Below are 16,586 nucleotides of genomic sequence, written 5' to 3'. Positions count from 1 at the left end.
TAATCCAGTAGGGTGTTGTTGTTTTTTTGTTTTGTTTTGTTTTGTTTTTGTTTTTTTCCAGCACAGAACATGGACAGTTTGTCCCTTTCTCTTTCCAGGTATCAAGGAGGCGGCTGTTGGTAATCAGCAATAATTAGTATTTGGTTTTGTGTGTCAGAAGTTTAGATCAAGATTGGGTTCCATTCACCCTCGCTCTCCACTCTGTGTGTGAATACATATGAGAACACACAAGCATGTGTGTGCCCTTCTGCTTAGGCACTGACTTGAGTAGCAGTTAACCGAAACTGGAGAGGCTGACATTGTGGTACATGGCTGACAGGACAGATGAGCTGAGGCCACCCAGGGGCACGGTCAGAGAGAAACCTGAGCTGACACCCTGAGCCTGGGAAGCATACCGTTGTTCCGCTCGTCAATGGGTGACCGAATGCCACCTCCATTTAGAATGCACATGGACACATGGTTCCAGGACACTTCATCCGAGTGTCTAATGTTGTTGTTAATCTGCAACAGTAGCATGAATTTACATTAGTTATTCTAGACCTTCTTCCATAGTATCAGTTTTAGGGATTTGGTTATCTCTACCATGGAAATAAAGCTGCTTCTTCCTGCTCCTGTGTTCCCAGAGATTTCTCAAGTATAGTCAGTCAGAACTAGTTTTATGCTCTGAGAAGCAAAAATAAGAAATAGTGACCAGTCCCGTGTCAGACTCTTAGAAGCAAGTAGCCCTGAGCCCCCTTTCCTAAGACCCTTCTACTCTCAGGCCAGTGGGCATTAGCAAAACTGGCTCTTGTGTCAGGACAGGACCTCCATGCAAATTGGTCCACCATACCTCTCCTTCCCCACCTCCTCCAGGCCCCACACTTGCTCCTGAAGGCGTGACCTGAAAACCTTTCCACTCAGGACCTCAAGCCAACAAGATCCCTGGCCTCCATGTCAAATTTCCAAGTTGGCAATTTTGGAGGCACAGAGATGGCCTCCTGAAATGGGTGAATCCGTTTCATTCTTTTCTTTTACAAAATATGTGTTTAGTTACAAGAAATAAAATGAATATATTCTCATTTGAAAAAAAAAAATAGCGCAAAAGCAAGTGTTTTCTTAACACTTGCCTCTGCCTCTTAAAAGAGAGGTAAGCACTGCTAACAGCTTGTTTCCTTCCAGACTTTTCTCTAAACATTCCCATACTGGCTACTCTTTAGCTACTTTTTTTTTTTTTTTTCAAAATAGGATTCTTCTTTAATATTATGATTTTTTAAAGTATAATGTATTGTCAAATTGGCTAATATACAGTGTGTAAAGTGTGCTCCTGGTTTTTGGGGTAGATTCCCATGGTTCATTGTTTACATATAATACCCAGTGCTCATCTCAACAAGTGCCCTCCTCAATGCCCATCACCCATTTTTCCCTCTCCCCCACCCCCCCCCATCAACCCTCAGATTGTTTACTGTATTTAAGAGTCCCTTATGGTTTGCCTTTCTCCCTCCCTGTTTGTAACTTTTTTCCCCCTTCCCTCCCCCCATGGTCTTCTGTTAAGTTTCTCAAGATCCACATATGAGTGAAAACATATGATATCTGTTCTCTGACTTATTTCACTCCGCATAATAACTTTCAGTTCCATCCACTTTGCTGCAAATGGCATGATTTCATTCTTTCTCATTGCCAAGCAGTATTCCATCATAGATATAAAATACATCTTTATCCATTCATTAGTTGATGGACATTTAGGCTCTTTCCATAATTTGGCTGTTGTTGAAAGTGTGGCTATAAACATTGGAGTACATGTGCCCCTATGAATCAGCACTCCTGCATCCTTTGGATAAATTCCTAGTAGTGCTATTGCTGGGTTGTAGGGTAGTTCTATTTTTAATTTTTTGAGGAACCTCCACACTGTTTTCCAGAGCGGCCGCACGAGTGCAACAGTGCAAGAGGGTTCCCGTTTCTCCATATCTCTGCCAGCATCTGTTGTTTCCTGAGTTGTTCATTTTAGCCACTCTGACCAGTGTGACCTGGTATCTCAGTGTGGTTTTGATTTTTATTTCCCTGATGATGAGTGATATTCAGCATCTTTTCACGTGTCTGTTGGCCATCTGAATGCCTTCTTTGGAAAAGTGTCTATTCATGTCTTCTGCCCATTTCTTCACTGGATCATTTGTTTTTCAGGTGTTGAGTTTGGTAAGTTCTTTATAGATTTTGCATCCTAGCCCTTTATCTGATATGTCATTTGCAAATATCTTTTCCCATTCTGTCAGTTGCCTTTTAGTTTTGTTGATTGTTTCCTTTGCAGTGCAGAAGATTTTTGTCGTGATGAGGTCCCAGTAGTTCATTTTTGCTTTTGTTTCCCTTGCCTTTGGAGATGTGTCGAGCAAGAAATCGCTGCGGCTGAGGTCAGAGAGGTTTTTTCCTGCTTTCTCCTGTAGGGTTTTGATGGTTTCCTGTCTCACATTTAGGTCTTTCATCCCTTTTGTGTTTATTTTTGTGTACGGTGTAAGAAAGTGGTCTAGTTTCATTCTTCTGTATGTTGATGTCCAGTTCTCCCAGCATCAGAGACTTTTTTCCATTGGATGCTCTTTCCTGCTTTGTCAAAGATTAGTTGGCCACACATTTGTGGGTCTAATTCTGGGTACTCTATTCTATTCCTTTTGTCTATGTGTCTATTTTTGTGCCAATACCATACTGTCTTGATGATTACAGCTTTGTAATAGAAGCTAAAGTCTGAGATTGTGATGCCTCCTGCTTTGGTTTTCTTTTTCAATATTACTTTGACTCTTTGGGGTCTTTTGTGGTTCCATACAAATTTTAGGACTGTTTGTTATAGCTTTGAGAAGAATGCTGGTGCAATTTTAATTGGGATTGCATTGAATATGTAGATTGCTTTGGGTAGTACTGACATTTTAACAATATTTGTTCTTCCAATCCATGAGCATGGAATGTTTTTCGATTTGTGTTCTATAGTTTCCAACATACAAATCTTTTATTCTTTGGTTAGGTTTATTCCTAGGTATTTTATGGTTCTTGGTGCAATTGTAAATGGGATCAATTTCTTGATTTCTCTGTTGCTTCATTATTGGTGTATAGAAATGCAACCAATTTCTGTACATTGATTTTGTACCCTGCAACTATGCTGAATTCATGTATCAGTTCTAGCAGCCTTTTGGTGGAATCCTTTGGGTTTTCCATGTAGAGTATCATGGCATCTATGAAAAGTGTCTTTAGCTACTTCTTTTGTGTGACTGCATACAAAAGAAGAGCCAGCACTGGTCTGACCTTGGGAAGTGCGGACATTGTCATTTACTTGGCAGTCAGTTATTGAGAGTATATATATCGGGCACTGGGCTCCAGGTACCAAGCACAGTGCCAAGCACAGACAAAGAATCAGCCTCCTGGGTGCGGACTTTAGTGGGAGTGTTAAGTCTGGCCTGGGGACCCTGGTTCAGCATGGCTCCCCAGGGGCTGCCAACAGCCAGTCTCTTGTAGACAGGTAGACAGTGGGGTGTTTTCTTGAGCGATCTATTCAGCCACAGGCCTTATTATAACTGCATGTCGTCATTCTCTGCTTGTGAAGGAGGCTTCCAGTCACACAAGGCCTTGTTCTCCGGATCCAAGAGGGCAGATCAGTGAGACACTCTGGCCAATTTAGGCCCAAGCAAATGTGTTTTATCTACTATGTCTACATCTTCAGAATAGTGAAGTTTCACGTATTCAGATCATCTTACAAAAGGAAAGCAACATCCAAAATTCAGACATCCAAGGTGAATACCTATCAATAAAGCTTTCAGTTCTTGTGCAATAAAGTGATGGTCAACTTGTATAGTTTAGGCCCCTTCCCAAGGTACTACTCAGTATGAATCTACCCCAAGCTATTGTATGCATATTAATTTTTAAAGACCTTGAATTTTGTAACAGGCTGTCCCTCCTTGCAACCTTCCTCCCTCCCCTCTTCCCCTAAGCACAGGCCCTGCACTCCTGGGGACCACTCACCATGGCATCACAAATCAGGTTGCCCATGTTGCATTCCTTAAAGCGGCATGACTGAGTGGAGCCATCCAGATAGACAATTGTTTTCCCTAATTCCTGAGTAGAAAAACCGTCTAATTTTATCCTCCATTTGTTAATGTCTGCTTTTATGCTTGGATCTAGAAAAAAAGTAAAACAGAAGAAAACAAAACAAAAAACAAAAAAATCAGGTTGCCATTAAGGCAGATCTCACCCTGGCCTAAATTTTGGAGAAGGAATCAAAGATCATTTAGCTTACCTGTTGTGACTATACATTTCTTTACCCTATTTGTCTACATTTTCGTTTTGACTATAAAATCTCCTCAGAAAATTCTGTTCCTTGGTAATAAGACTAGGAATGGATCTGAACTTAAAGATGCACTAAGTATCCTAACATCAACTCATCACACCTGAATGAGCACCTGTGGACCCACTTGGGATAGCATTGGGGGGGGGGGCGTGGGGAAGAGTGGGGATGATGAAAGGTCCCCAGGGCAGATCTACAGGGCCTTCTGAGGTTCTGCTGTGCAGTCCCGGCCTCTCCCTCTGGCTGTTGAGATGGTCTGTGCTGTGAGCACAGGCTCTGCAGGGCACCCCACTGCCCATCTCTCCCTGGTCCAATCATGGTGAGAGAGGCCCAGGGCTGTGGTCATGTACACCACATGTAAACAGGTGACATAAGATGTATTTTATTCTGAGTCCCAGACAAAAAAGTAAAAAAGACACTCCCTCATGTGATAAAGAAACAGAAGCCCACTGAGACTGGGCAACTTGCTGTGGGCACACTGCTGGTGGTGGGGCTTTGGACCCCTTTGCAGCTCTCCTCTGGACATGAGCTGAGTGGCTTTTCCATGCCTGGACAAAGCTTGAAAAGACACAAGAGGCAGTGACACGGTGTCTGATGCTGAGAGGAACTGGGAAAGAAAATGGGATATTGGGCATTTGAGTGTATTTTCAATCTTCTTATCCATGAAGAGGGCAAACTTAAGAGAGAATTCAATTCTTTAAAGGTGTTACAGCCTTGCCCTGAAACATTAACAACAAGAACGAAGTCCAGCCATCATTTACCCACCTTCCACAATGCTGCTGTTGAGAAGAATGGGATTTCCATGCGAAGCGATGACATTTCCTTTTTCATCAAACTCAACCTTCAAATAGCCTAAGTATTTGCCAAAAGCATAAGCCTGGACCACAGGAACCTTCCGCCCATCATCGGACGTGACTATGAATGGGTACTTCCCAGCTGGCACCTCTTTGGAAGGTGGAGTGCCTAAAACAGAAGAGCCAAAGCTGATCAAGTCAGCCCTTGTACACAGCTTGGCTGCAGGCCAGCAGGCCACAGGCCAGATGACAGGGAATTCTGAATTGATGATGTGCTAGCTGCTGCCCCACATAGCTTGTCTTTCAGAGCTGCGCTTGGACATTTGCCCATTTCCGAAGGCCCTTTTGGCACATGAATCCTTCCATTTTCAACTCAGCAAGTGTTTGGTAAGCTCTTCCCACATCTATGGTCCTGCGCCTGGTACAGTGGGGGACACAAAAACGCGGTGGGGCCAAGATTATCCCAGCTCTATCCTGACTCAAGCTCAATTCTCAATAGCTGGGTAGAATAGCCAAGACACTTCACTTCCCTGTATTTCAGTTTCCTCACCTGTAAAATGGGCGAAATAATGATTCTTACTTCACAGGTGGTCTAAACTTCCTAGCACAGTGCCTGGCACACAGTAGATAATAAATGTGTATTTCCTTCCCTTATGGGGTGATGACAACCTCTAGAAACCCTAGACGTACAATCTAGAGCTTAGGATCCTTAGTGGAACATGAGTAGAAACAACTGAGCCTGTCCTCAGGTTTTGCTGCTAAAATTGGAATTCCTTTAGGTGCTTTTCAGAAGAGCCACGTTAACCCTGGCAGTCAACTGGCACGCACACTACTCATCCAGCCAGACCTCATACAGGCTAGATTCTGCCGACTTCTGTCTCAAAGGGGTTCCCTGGGGACAGCCTGGGAGCCAACTCAGACCCAGAGGCTGAGGGGCTCCCCCCACCACTGCCTCCTGGACACACGCTTGCACAAGGGTGGGGAGCCCTGCCGTATGGGGCACAGGCCCTGGCTTCTAAGCACTTGGCATGTTTCTGTAAGTGCAACGCTCCTTCAGGCACACTGCAGTTCACATCTTACCTCCAGAGAGCTAATGAGCCCAGTTTTGAATCACAGATTATAGGTGGCTCAGTTGCTTGAGCGTCTGACTTTGGCTCTGGTTATGATCCCATGGGTTCATGGGTTTGAACCCTGCACTGGACTTGCTGCTGTCAGCGCAGAGTCTGCTTTGGATCCTCTCTCCCCTCTGCCCCTCCTCCGCTCTCTCTCACGCTCTCTCTCAAAAATAAACAAACATAAAAAAACCCCAGATACCCTTGACCCATTACTCTTTCTACTCACCCTCCAAACACCCTGGCCAGTCCTTCCTATTAGAGGTTTACAGAGGGCCCAGGAAAACTTCAGCACATTTGTTACTCACATGGATTGGTTATGAGAGCTGGCCCAGAGCCAGGCTGTGCACTAGATCTCATTTAATCTTCTAAGCATTCCATGAGGCAGGTTCTATTACTATCTCCACTTTACAGATGAGAACGTTGATTGTCATAGGCAATCAGTGTGACCAAGGTCACACTGGTACATGCGTTATGTGCAGTATGGCTGGTACGTGAAGGAGAGCAGACTGAAAGCGGGGGTGAAACTGGAGCTTCTGTTCTCTCCACTGCCCGACACAGCCTATGCTTGCTTGTCTCACAATGCCTGAAAAAGTCGGTTGCCAAAGGTTGCTCACTAAATCCAGTGCTGCACCTTTCCACCCCAAGCTGTTTCTGGGTCTCTCTTTTCACCTAAGACAAGCTGGGGTGGATATCATGAAAACCTCACTCCTTCTCTGGTCCTATAGAGCAGCCCCCATTCCAGCCTAATACCAAAGAGCAGAAGTGCAGCAAATACCAGCACCTCAGAAGCAGGAAACAGCTGTTGCCCACTTTAGTTTCCCATTTTCTTGCTCCCTCTGGAAAAAGAAAAAAAAGAAAAAAGACCAAAGTTTTGGAACTTGACTCTTACAAAAGCACCTGACTGGAGGCCCCGTGCAGGGCTTGCCCCATCTCCACCTGTGGTGTACAATCTCATGGGTGACTGGCAGCTGTCAGCCCTAACAGTTATAGATGATCTCACGCATTGCAGAGGAGCAGGGAAGGTTAACACAGTCATCATCCTCATTCTGCTCTGCACTGGTTCTTATTTGGGCAATCCTGGAGCCTGGACCAGGGCTGGTGTGGTAGCCCCTTCTCACCTTCTCACCTGGGGAAGGTTAGAGACAGTAGTTCCTCCTATGAACCCAGAGATGCAAGTGCAATTGGGAGGTGCAGTTCCCAACATGTCCACGAGATGGCAGAGAACACTTCGTCCAGGAGGAAAAGGCACTGTCAGTTTTAGAAAGGACCCTGGCAGTTTCCTGGACACCCCAGAGAAGGGCAAGCCTGCTTTTTTTTGTTTTTTTTTTTTTTTTTAGCCTTTCTTATTCTGCCTCACAAAGACATAATCAAACTTGAAATGAGTGTAACAGGATTTCGAGGATACAGTCAAATGCCTCATCAAATCAGCATGCACTCTACAAATAGGAGCTACTAACCCCAACTCCAGTCTGACAGGGGACATTCTCCGGTTCTGAAAGGCCTTGATGTTCCTTTTGTTAGAACATAAGACATATCATCTGCTTCTTAAAGGGACTTAATCAGGAACAAGGAGGATGCTTCCCAGAGGCTGAGGAAATAGCTGGTCCAGTTTGGCTAGTGTCTGCCTCCTTCACAGCTGAATGCTCTCTGCGTCTCTGCAGAGTTAGTGGCTCTGTTAGAAAACCACTAACAGAGAAAGCCATCCAGGGCTTCACATTTTCCATACTATTCTATTCAGCCAAAGATGCTCATGCCCAAAATATTATTTCCGCACAGAGCCACATGTCTGTCTTTAGAAACCCAATTTGTCATCTTGGCAGGAGAGACATTATTCACCAGAACTCCCTTCCAGCCATCTAGTAAGTAAATAATCTGGGAACTAAACATGGAGAAGCCAAGGAATTGTGGGCTGACATTTAGAGTTGGTAAGTGGGGCATTTCCTAGAATAGCGTGAATGCCTGACGGAACCCACCAGGGTTCTGCCCTGGGGGCCTTGGCCACAGCAGCTCCTCAGGAATGTGACAGTTCTAATTACAGGCCTGGGCAACTGCCCTGCCAGTAGGCAGAAGGGGCCAAGATGATGGATCATGTGACAGAGGTGCCAAGAAGCAGGCCTTTGACCTGGTTTTCAGTTGGTTAAATATAGTATAGAATGTTTCAAGGCAGTCCTTGCTACAATTTTATTGTGTATGGGACCGGTTTAAGAACTTCCATGCTTCCTATGTGGTACATATATGCAACACAATATTAGCCATAAAAAAAGGATGAGATCTTGCCATTTGCAATAACATGGATGAATCTAGAGGGTATTGTGCTAAGCAAAATAAGTTGGACTGAGAAATACCACGATTTCACTCATACGTGTAATCTAAAAAACAAAACAAATTAACAAACAAAAAGCAAAATCGGACCTATAAATATAGAGAAAAAACCTGATGGTTGCCAGTGGGGAGGAGTGCAGGGGTTGGGCAAAACAGGTGAAGGGGACTGGGAGACACAGGCTTCTGATTATGACATGAATAAGTCATAGGAATAAAATGCACAGCATAAGGAATATAATCAATGATATGATAATAGCCTCATATGGTGACAGGGTAGCTACAACTTGTGGTGAGCACAGTATAATGTATAGAGATGCTGAATCACTATGCTGTGTACTGAAACTAACACAATGTTATGTGTTAAGTAGACTCAAAAAAAAGAGCTTCCATACTTCCTATGAAAGGACCAGATAAAAGTAATTAGTAATTAGCATATTTCACACCATTGCTTCTAAGGGAGAGTCTCTTTTTTAACTTACTTGGAAGTGGTTGGTCTGTCTACTTCTCTACCTCTCCTCAGGCAAGCCACACTCCTGGTCAGCATTATCTTGTGCCTGGGTTACTGAGATGGCCTCCTAACTGGTCTGTATGCCTCTTCTTTGCCTCTTTTTTAAAAAAAATTTTTAATGTTTATTTTTGAGGAAGAGAGAGACAGAGTGTGAGTGGGGGAGAGGCAGAGAGAGAGGGAGACACAATCCGAAGCAGGCTGCAAGCTCTCAGCCATCAGCACAGAGCCCGACGCAGGGCTTGACCTCACAGACCACGAGATCCTGACCTGAGCCGAAGTCAGACGCTTAACCAGCTGAGTCACCCAGGCGCCCCTTTGCCTTTCTTTTTTTTTTTTTTTTTCCAGTTAAATTATACTTTATTTTTTATTTATTTATTTTTTTGATTTAGGTGGTTTTATTTTTATTTTTTATTTTTTTTATTTTTTTTATTTTTTAATATATGAAATTTACTGCCAAATTGGTTTCCATACAACACCCAGTGCTCATCCCAAAAGGTGCCCTCCTCAATACCCATCACCCACCCTGCCCTCCCTCCCACCCCCCATCAACCCTCAGTTTGTTCTCAGTTTTTTTTTTTTTTTTTTTTCTCCAACAATTTTTTTTTTATTTTTTTTTTTTATTTTTTAATATATGAAATTTACTGTCAAATTGGTTTCCATACAACACCCAGTGCTCATCCCAAAAGGTGCCCTCCTCAATACCCATCACCCACCCTGCCCTCCCTCCCACCCCCCATCAACCCTCAGTTTGTTCTCAGTTTTTAACAGTCTCTTATGCTTTGGCTCTCTCCCACTCTAACCTCTTTTTTTTTTTTTTTCCTTCCCCTCCCCCATGGGTTTCTGTTACGTTTCTCAGGATCCACATAAGAGTGAAACCATATGGTATCTGTCTTTCTCTGTATGGCTTATTTCACTTAGCATCACACTCTCCAGTTCCATCCACGTTGCTACAAAAGGCCATATTTCATTTTTTCTCATTGCCACGTAGCATTCCATTGTGTATATAAACCACAATTTCTTTATCCATTCATCAGTTGATGGACATTTAGGCTCTTTCCATACTTTGGCTATTGTTGAGAGTGCTGCTATAAACATTGGGGTACAAGTGCCCCTATGCATCAGTACTCCTGTATCCCTTGGGTAAATTCCTAGCAGTGCTATTGCTCGGTCATAGGGTAGGTCTATTTTTAATTTTCTGAGGAACCTCCACACTGCTTTCCAGAGCGGCTGCACCAATTTGCATTCCCACCAACAGTGCAAGAGGGTTCCTGTTCCTCCACATCCTCTCCAGCATCTATAGTCTCCTGATTTGTTCATTTTGGCCACTCTGACTGGCATGAGGTGATATCTGAGTGTGGTTTTGATTTGTATTTCCCTGATAAGGAGCGACGTTGAACATCTTTTCATGTGCCTGTTGGCCATCCGGATGTCTTCTTTAGAGAAGTGTCTATTCATGTTTTCTGCCCATTTCTTCACTGGGTTATTTGTTTTTCGGGTGTGGAGTTTGATGAGCTCTTTATAGATTTTGGATACTAGCCCCCCTTTGCCTCTTTCTAATCCAGTTTCCACACAGCAGCCTGAGTGAGGTTTCTAAAACACAAATATGATCATGTGTTCCCTGGTTTAAAGTATCTCCTGCTGTCGTAGGAAAAACAGGACAATTTTTGACAAGGATATCATAACCTACGTGATGTGGCCCTTTCTTGCCTTGCCAGCTTCATCTAGACCGACCGCCCTGTGCATCAGCAGTCTCGGCTTCTCTCACTCCCAAGCCACACCTGCCTCCAAAGCCTTGGACTATGGGTTGCCACTTGGAGCCAAAGGCCTACATGTGCATTTGTGACATTTGCTTCAGTTTAGTCTTCTGTAAAATGGGGAAAATAATAATACCAGCCTCCATGCTTGCTGGGTGGGTTATAGAAGTTAATGCAGTGAGGAAAGCCTATGTTGGTAAATGCTCCATAAAGATGAGTGATCATTATTTACCAACTTTAGCTCCTGGATGTCTTTCTGATCTCAGCCCAAATGTCAGCTTTTCAGGAGAACACTGTGTGACGATCCCCAGCGTTGGTCAGGTTTTCCTATAGGTGCTCTCACAGCATCTGGAACTTCTCCCTTCATAGCATGCTTTGTAATTATATATGATAAGATTGATTTGTTTGCATACTTAAAAAAATCTGATCAGGGTCGATATCCCTTATAAGACAAGTTCCAGGAAAACAGGGGCTGCCGTGTCTCCTGGGTTTGCCCAGCATACAGCAGGCATTCAATAAATGTTTGCTAAATGACTAAGCTTAAGTAGGTCAGCGAACACTTTCCCATGGATCAGACAAGACTTCTATGCTTTCCCTGTAGTGACATCCATATGCCCGAGGGGGCAGGGTCTGAGTGCCCACCCCTTCTTCCAACTCCTCTCAATTCAATTTTCTCAACTAATGAGCTGGGTGGGGCTTGTAAAGCAGAACAAGGGCTGGGAGTCAAGAGAATGGGTTTTGGTGCTAGCTCTCTTTCAGTGTGGTTTCATGACCTTAACGCAGACATTCAGCTTAAATTGGGGGCCTAAATTTATCTCCTAAATGTGTAAAACAAGAGATTTGGGGGTGTCTCAGTGGCTAATTTGGTTGAGCGGCTGACTTCGGCTCAGGTCATGATCTCACAGTTCATGAGTTCAAGCCTCACGTCGGGCTCTGTGCTGACAGTCCAGAGCCTGCAGCCTGTTTTGGATTCTGTGCCTCCCTCTCTCTGCCCCTCCTCCACTCATGCTCTCTTTCTCTCAAAATAAATAAACATTAAAAAAAATAAAACAAGAGATTTAACTTTTTTTTTTTTTTTTTTTTTTTTTTTTTTTTAGAAACTAGATCTCCTGCATGCAGGAAACCTTGGGGCAATGTGAGCCATAAAACAGACTTCTCATAGTGCAGGCTGAGGTGTGCTGGGCGAGTCCAGCTTCAGGCTCCTGGCCATGGGTGCTCTTCAGGGCACAGTTTGGAGACTATTGCCCGACATGCCCTTGGTGCCCAGCTAGTCAGGCCTGCTGCTCCATCCCCGGCCTCTGGTGTAGCTACACCAAGCAGCTTCAAGCATCTAAGACCAAAGGCTCTCTCCTGTTTTCCCAGTCAAGAGGTCTTTGGCAACCAGAGGGGTGAATCACAGTGTCCTTGGCTACCTCTGTATCCAACCATGACACCATGACACTTTAGCTGTCATGTTTCCTTAAGGGAACTCAGTGAGCCACGTAATATTCTCCATATCTGTATGGTGTCCAGATTTACTGCTCAAATACTCACTCTTGGACATTCAGTGATGACTGGGAGGTCTGAAGGAGATGATGAGTCATGGAGCCGTACCCAGAGTGGGCACAAAACCCTCATGAAATCCAGTTCAGGCTGTTGGCCTGAACCCAGTTCTGGCTGGTTGGAGCAAATAAGGGAGTCCTGTACAGTAGGCATGAATTCACTACAAATTCATTCACTCATTCAACATTTACCAAGCTACAACAGGTATCCAGTGTTTTGGATCTCTACTGCTCTGCAGGGTCAGGCCCCAATGTCTTTGCTTTATCTCCATGAGGTCAGGAGACACTGCTTGATGGAGACAGAGTAGGGGAAGGAGTGATGCCCCAGCTGTCTGCCATGCTCTTCTCTTCCCAAGAGGATCCAGCTACACCTATGGCCTAGTAGCTTTCCAGGTACCAGACTTCCCATTCACTTTTTACATTATAGAACAGGGTTTTATATAACAAATTAAAAGTAAATCATAACACTGTCTTATCACTATGGCCTGTTAAAATGCAGAGTCCAAAGGAATGGGATGGGGAGAGAGAGACTGGTTCTCATCTTAACACGACCTTCTTGCAGTTTCATTTACTCACAGTGCTATTTTCAGAAGTAATAACTGTATCTTGCATTTAGTTCCTTTGGAGAAAACATGTGGGAATAGCTCTCTTCCTTGCAGCTTCCAGATTCTGTAAGCCTAGTAGGCCGCACCCCTTCTCTTCATTCTGACATGAGAGCCGTCAGGTAATCTTGGGGTCAGCTCCAAGTGCACAATGGTTGTACTCAAAAGAACCTGGAATGATGTTCAACATTGCAGGGGGAGCAGTTCATGCACTGTTTTGGTCATGCCTCATTTAAAGCTGAGTCTTAAAAAATATGGGCTAGCTACAGTACAATGAAGTTAATTTAATAGGTGGTAACCAGCATTAAAAAAATTAAATAACAGGGGCGCCTGGGTGGCTCAGTCGGTTGAACCTCCGACTTCGGCTCAGGTCATGATCTCACAGTTCGTGAGTTTGAGCCCCGCATCGGGCTCTGTGCTGACAGCTGAAAGCCTAGAGCCTGCTTCGGATACTGTGTCTCCCTCTCTCTGCCCCTTCCCCACTCATGCTCTGTCTCTCTCTGTCTCTCAAAGATGAATAAATGTTAAAAAAATTTTTTTTTAATTAAATAACAGAACAGAAAATATCAGGTGCAATCCAGATTTTTTGTGAAATTTTCTTTCAGGTGTGTGTGTGTATGTGTGTGTGTGTTGGGTTATGTGTATGGCAAGACGTAAAATCCCAAGGGATGTATTATTTTAACTATATTTTTATTTGCTTATCATATTTAACTTTAAGTTATGCTAGTTCCAAAAACAATTTAGAGGAATTTTTGTTTGTTTGTTTTTTTGTTTTTTTAAGTCTGTGCAAATTTATTTAAACAAGCAAATATGCTTCATCCCCTACTGCATCCTGGAATTACCTTCAGTTGTAAATTCATCCCTCAAAATGAAGAGTATTAAACTTGAATGTTTTCATGAGAACAAATTTAATCTGGCTAAGCAATCATGAAATGTGAAATAAATGACTAAGACTACAGAGGCAGTTTTCTTTCAGAGCCTGTAATTATCTACCTCAAGATTTATGTATAAACAAATTATGATATGTATGCCCAAATCTTTCTTTCATCCAGTCATTCATCAGCAACTAAATTCATCTACTTAGCAAAAGGCACATACTGTTTTGCAGTACTTTGTTGGCTGGAACGAAATTGCAGGGACAAAAGGACACAGGCTGGAGCATTAATGGGAAGCCAGGCATGATCACTGAGCCTTTTCAGGCCCATCAGGGCACACTAATCGATGGCCACACATCAAGGCTGTGGATGATCAATTGGTGCTGTGGGACGGCACTGGGTAAGACGGTGTAAAGGCAAATCATGAGGAACATGGAAATGACTTTAGCATCTGAAAGGAGGGGTAGATTCCTTTGCTTGTTTATGCACTGTTTTGCTCATGCTTGATTTGGAGCTGAGTTTTTCAAAATATGGGCCAGCTACCATATGAGGAAATTAATTTAATGGGTGGTAACTGACACTTAAGAAAAATGAAACAGTAGTACAGAAAATATCAGAGTGCATTCCAGGTTCTTCGTGAAAGTTTTCTTTTTGTGTGTGTGTATATGTGTGTGTGTGTGTTTGTGAGCGTGTGTTTGTGGCATCATGTACAATGCCTTTCTTAGTATGGTTCGAAGCCAGTACAGTCTGAAACACTATCCCACAGGATGAAGGGGGGTGGAGGCAGACATCTAGGTCCAGCTGTGTGTCTTGTGTTTTTTTGACATTGCCTCAGAGAAAAGCTAAGAAAAGGCACCAAGGGAGGGTTTTTCACAGATCTCATCCACAGAGTTGGGACATAACTGAAATAAGGACAGCTCAAATACTAGGCCTTGTCCTGAGGGGCCTCAGCCACCCCTGTTCATGACATAGGTCAAGTCATGATGACCTTTTATAATAGGATTGTTTCCATCCTCACTCTGCAGATGAGGAGATCAGACAGAGACAGGATCCCGCCACCACTCAGTGGCACAGCCAGCATGACCCCAGAGTCTTCACTTCTACCCAGTGGTGCCCCATGACTTACTCCGATGGGATTTTCCCTGGTCTGGTGCTCTCAGCCCATCTAACTCCCCTGGAGTTACTTAAATGGCTCCCAGATGTTTGACCGCAACACTGCTCACACTAAGAAATTCACATCACCACCAGTGCCCGCCACTGTTCTTGTCACACTTATGTCCTGCGTGCTATGCACTTGGGAGCTAGCTGTCCTCACCATCTCACATACATCTTTTGCCATGAAACAATGTATGTTCATATGAATAATGTTAAATGCCTAACCTATTTTAGTCTAGTCTGTTAAAAAATTTTTTAATCCACTAATTTATATCACAACCATTAATGGATGTAATCCAGTTTGAAATTTTTCTCTAGCCTATGTCTAGCAAGAGATAAAATACTTACGAAGGAACTGAATTAGTAAGGAATCAATTATGTAGATACCAGCATTCTTTACTTTTTCTTTTATTTTAGAGAGAGAGAGAGAGAGAGCAAGCAGGGGAGACGGGCAGAGGAAGTGAGAGAGAGACTGTTAATCTTGGGGCTTAATCCCACGACTTGGGATCAGGACCTAAACCAAAATCAAGAGTCAACTGACTGAGCCACCCAGGCACCCTCAGCATTATATGAAGTAGGTCCCCAGTGTCACCATTTTGATTGGTATATTTTCACTGGTGGGCAGTCTCCATACCACTGCATGCCAGAACACAGCTATTTACACTTTATGAAGTGCCTTCCCAGGAGTACACACACCACCTCACGTCATTTTCACAACAATGTGGCACTTTGAGTATTATCTCCATTTTGAAACAAAGCTAACAGGTTCAGAGAGGGTGTGACCTGCTCAAGGTCTCTGACGTGAGTCAGGAAGGAAGACTTCTGACCCTAGGTTGTGTTTCTTTCTTTTCATAATTTGTGTTTCTTTGGCTGATTGCAAAAGCAACATGCATTCGTTGTTTGAAAATAATTGGAAGTGCGAAGAAGAAAGTAAAAATTACCTGTATGCTCTTTTTTAAAATTTTTTTTTTTTCAACGTTTATTTATTTTTGGGACAGAGAGAGACAGAGCATGAACGGGGGAGGCGCAGAGAGAGAGGGAGACACAGAATCGGAAACAGGCTCCAGGCTCCGAGCCATCAGTCCAGAGCCTGACGCGGGGCTCGAACTCACGGACCGCGAGATCGTGACCTGGCTGAAGTCGGACGCTTAACCGACTGCGCCACCCAGGCGCCCCCCTGTATGCTCTTTTTAGTGATAACCCCCTTTTTAACCTTTTTAGGGTATTTTTTTTTTTTACTGTTCAGGGTATTTTTTATTTTTAATCTTTTAAAAATAGGATCACCTTAGATAGCCCACACAGAGACGGCCAAAGCAGCAATCTCTTCAAGGAGAGGGTTCTGCCCAACCAAAGCCTGCCTTTGCACTGCTGATAAAAGTCAGTTACCAGCCAAGCCCTCCTCCTTCCCTTCTTCCTAATTCTTGAAAGTACTTCAATGCTCCAGGTAGTGGTGGTGGGCAGGGGGCATGGTAGGAAAGACTGACTTGAGCTAGACTCAAAAGTTTTGGGACATTATAGGTTCCAAACAGAAGGAAAAAAAAGAGGTTTTCTAACTAAAACTACCTAACACTAAGGAGAGAGAGAAGGAGGGAGTGGGGGAGAGGGCGGGGGGAGTGCATACCT

General features: G+C 43.8%; 1 protein-coding gene across 1 annotated transcript in view; it reads right to left on the bottom strand.

Annotated features, from left to right (window-relative positions):
• NT5E (5'-nucleotidase ecto) overlaps window positions 1-16,586 on the bottom strand; it is a 49,726-nt gene that overhangs the window by 7,191 nt on the left and 25,949 nt on the right. The window contains exons 4-6 of the mRNA XM_060616108.3: window positions 5,063-5,260; window positions 3,976-4,130; window positions 396-501 (exon numbers count right to left, since the gene is read on the bottom strand). Coding sequence (XP_060472091.3) covers window positions 396-501; window positions 3,976-4,130; window positions 5,063-5,260 — 459 coding nt within the window. The remainder of the gene's footprint in view (window positions 1-395; window positions 502-3,975; window positions 4,131-5,062; window positions 5,261-16,586) is intronic.

The sequence above is a fragment of the Panthera onca genome, chromosome B2 (assembly GCF_046562875.1).
Source record: "Panthera onca isolate mPanOnc1 chromosome B2, mPanOnc1 haplotype 2, whole genome shotgun sequence".
In the NCBI taxonomy this organism is placed as follows: Eukaryota; Metazoa; Chordata; class Mammalia; order Carnivora; family Felidae; genus Panthera; species Panthera onca.
The sequence above is the reverse complement of the archived record's forward strand: the minus strand, read 5'-3'. Positions and strand labels throughout refer to the sequence as shown.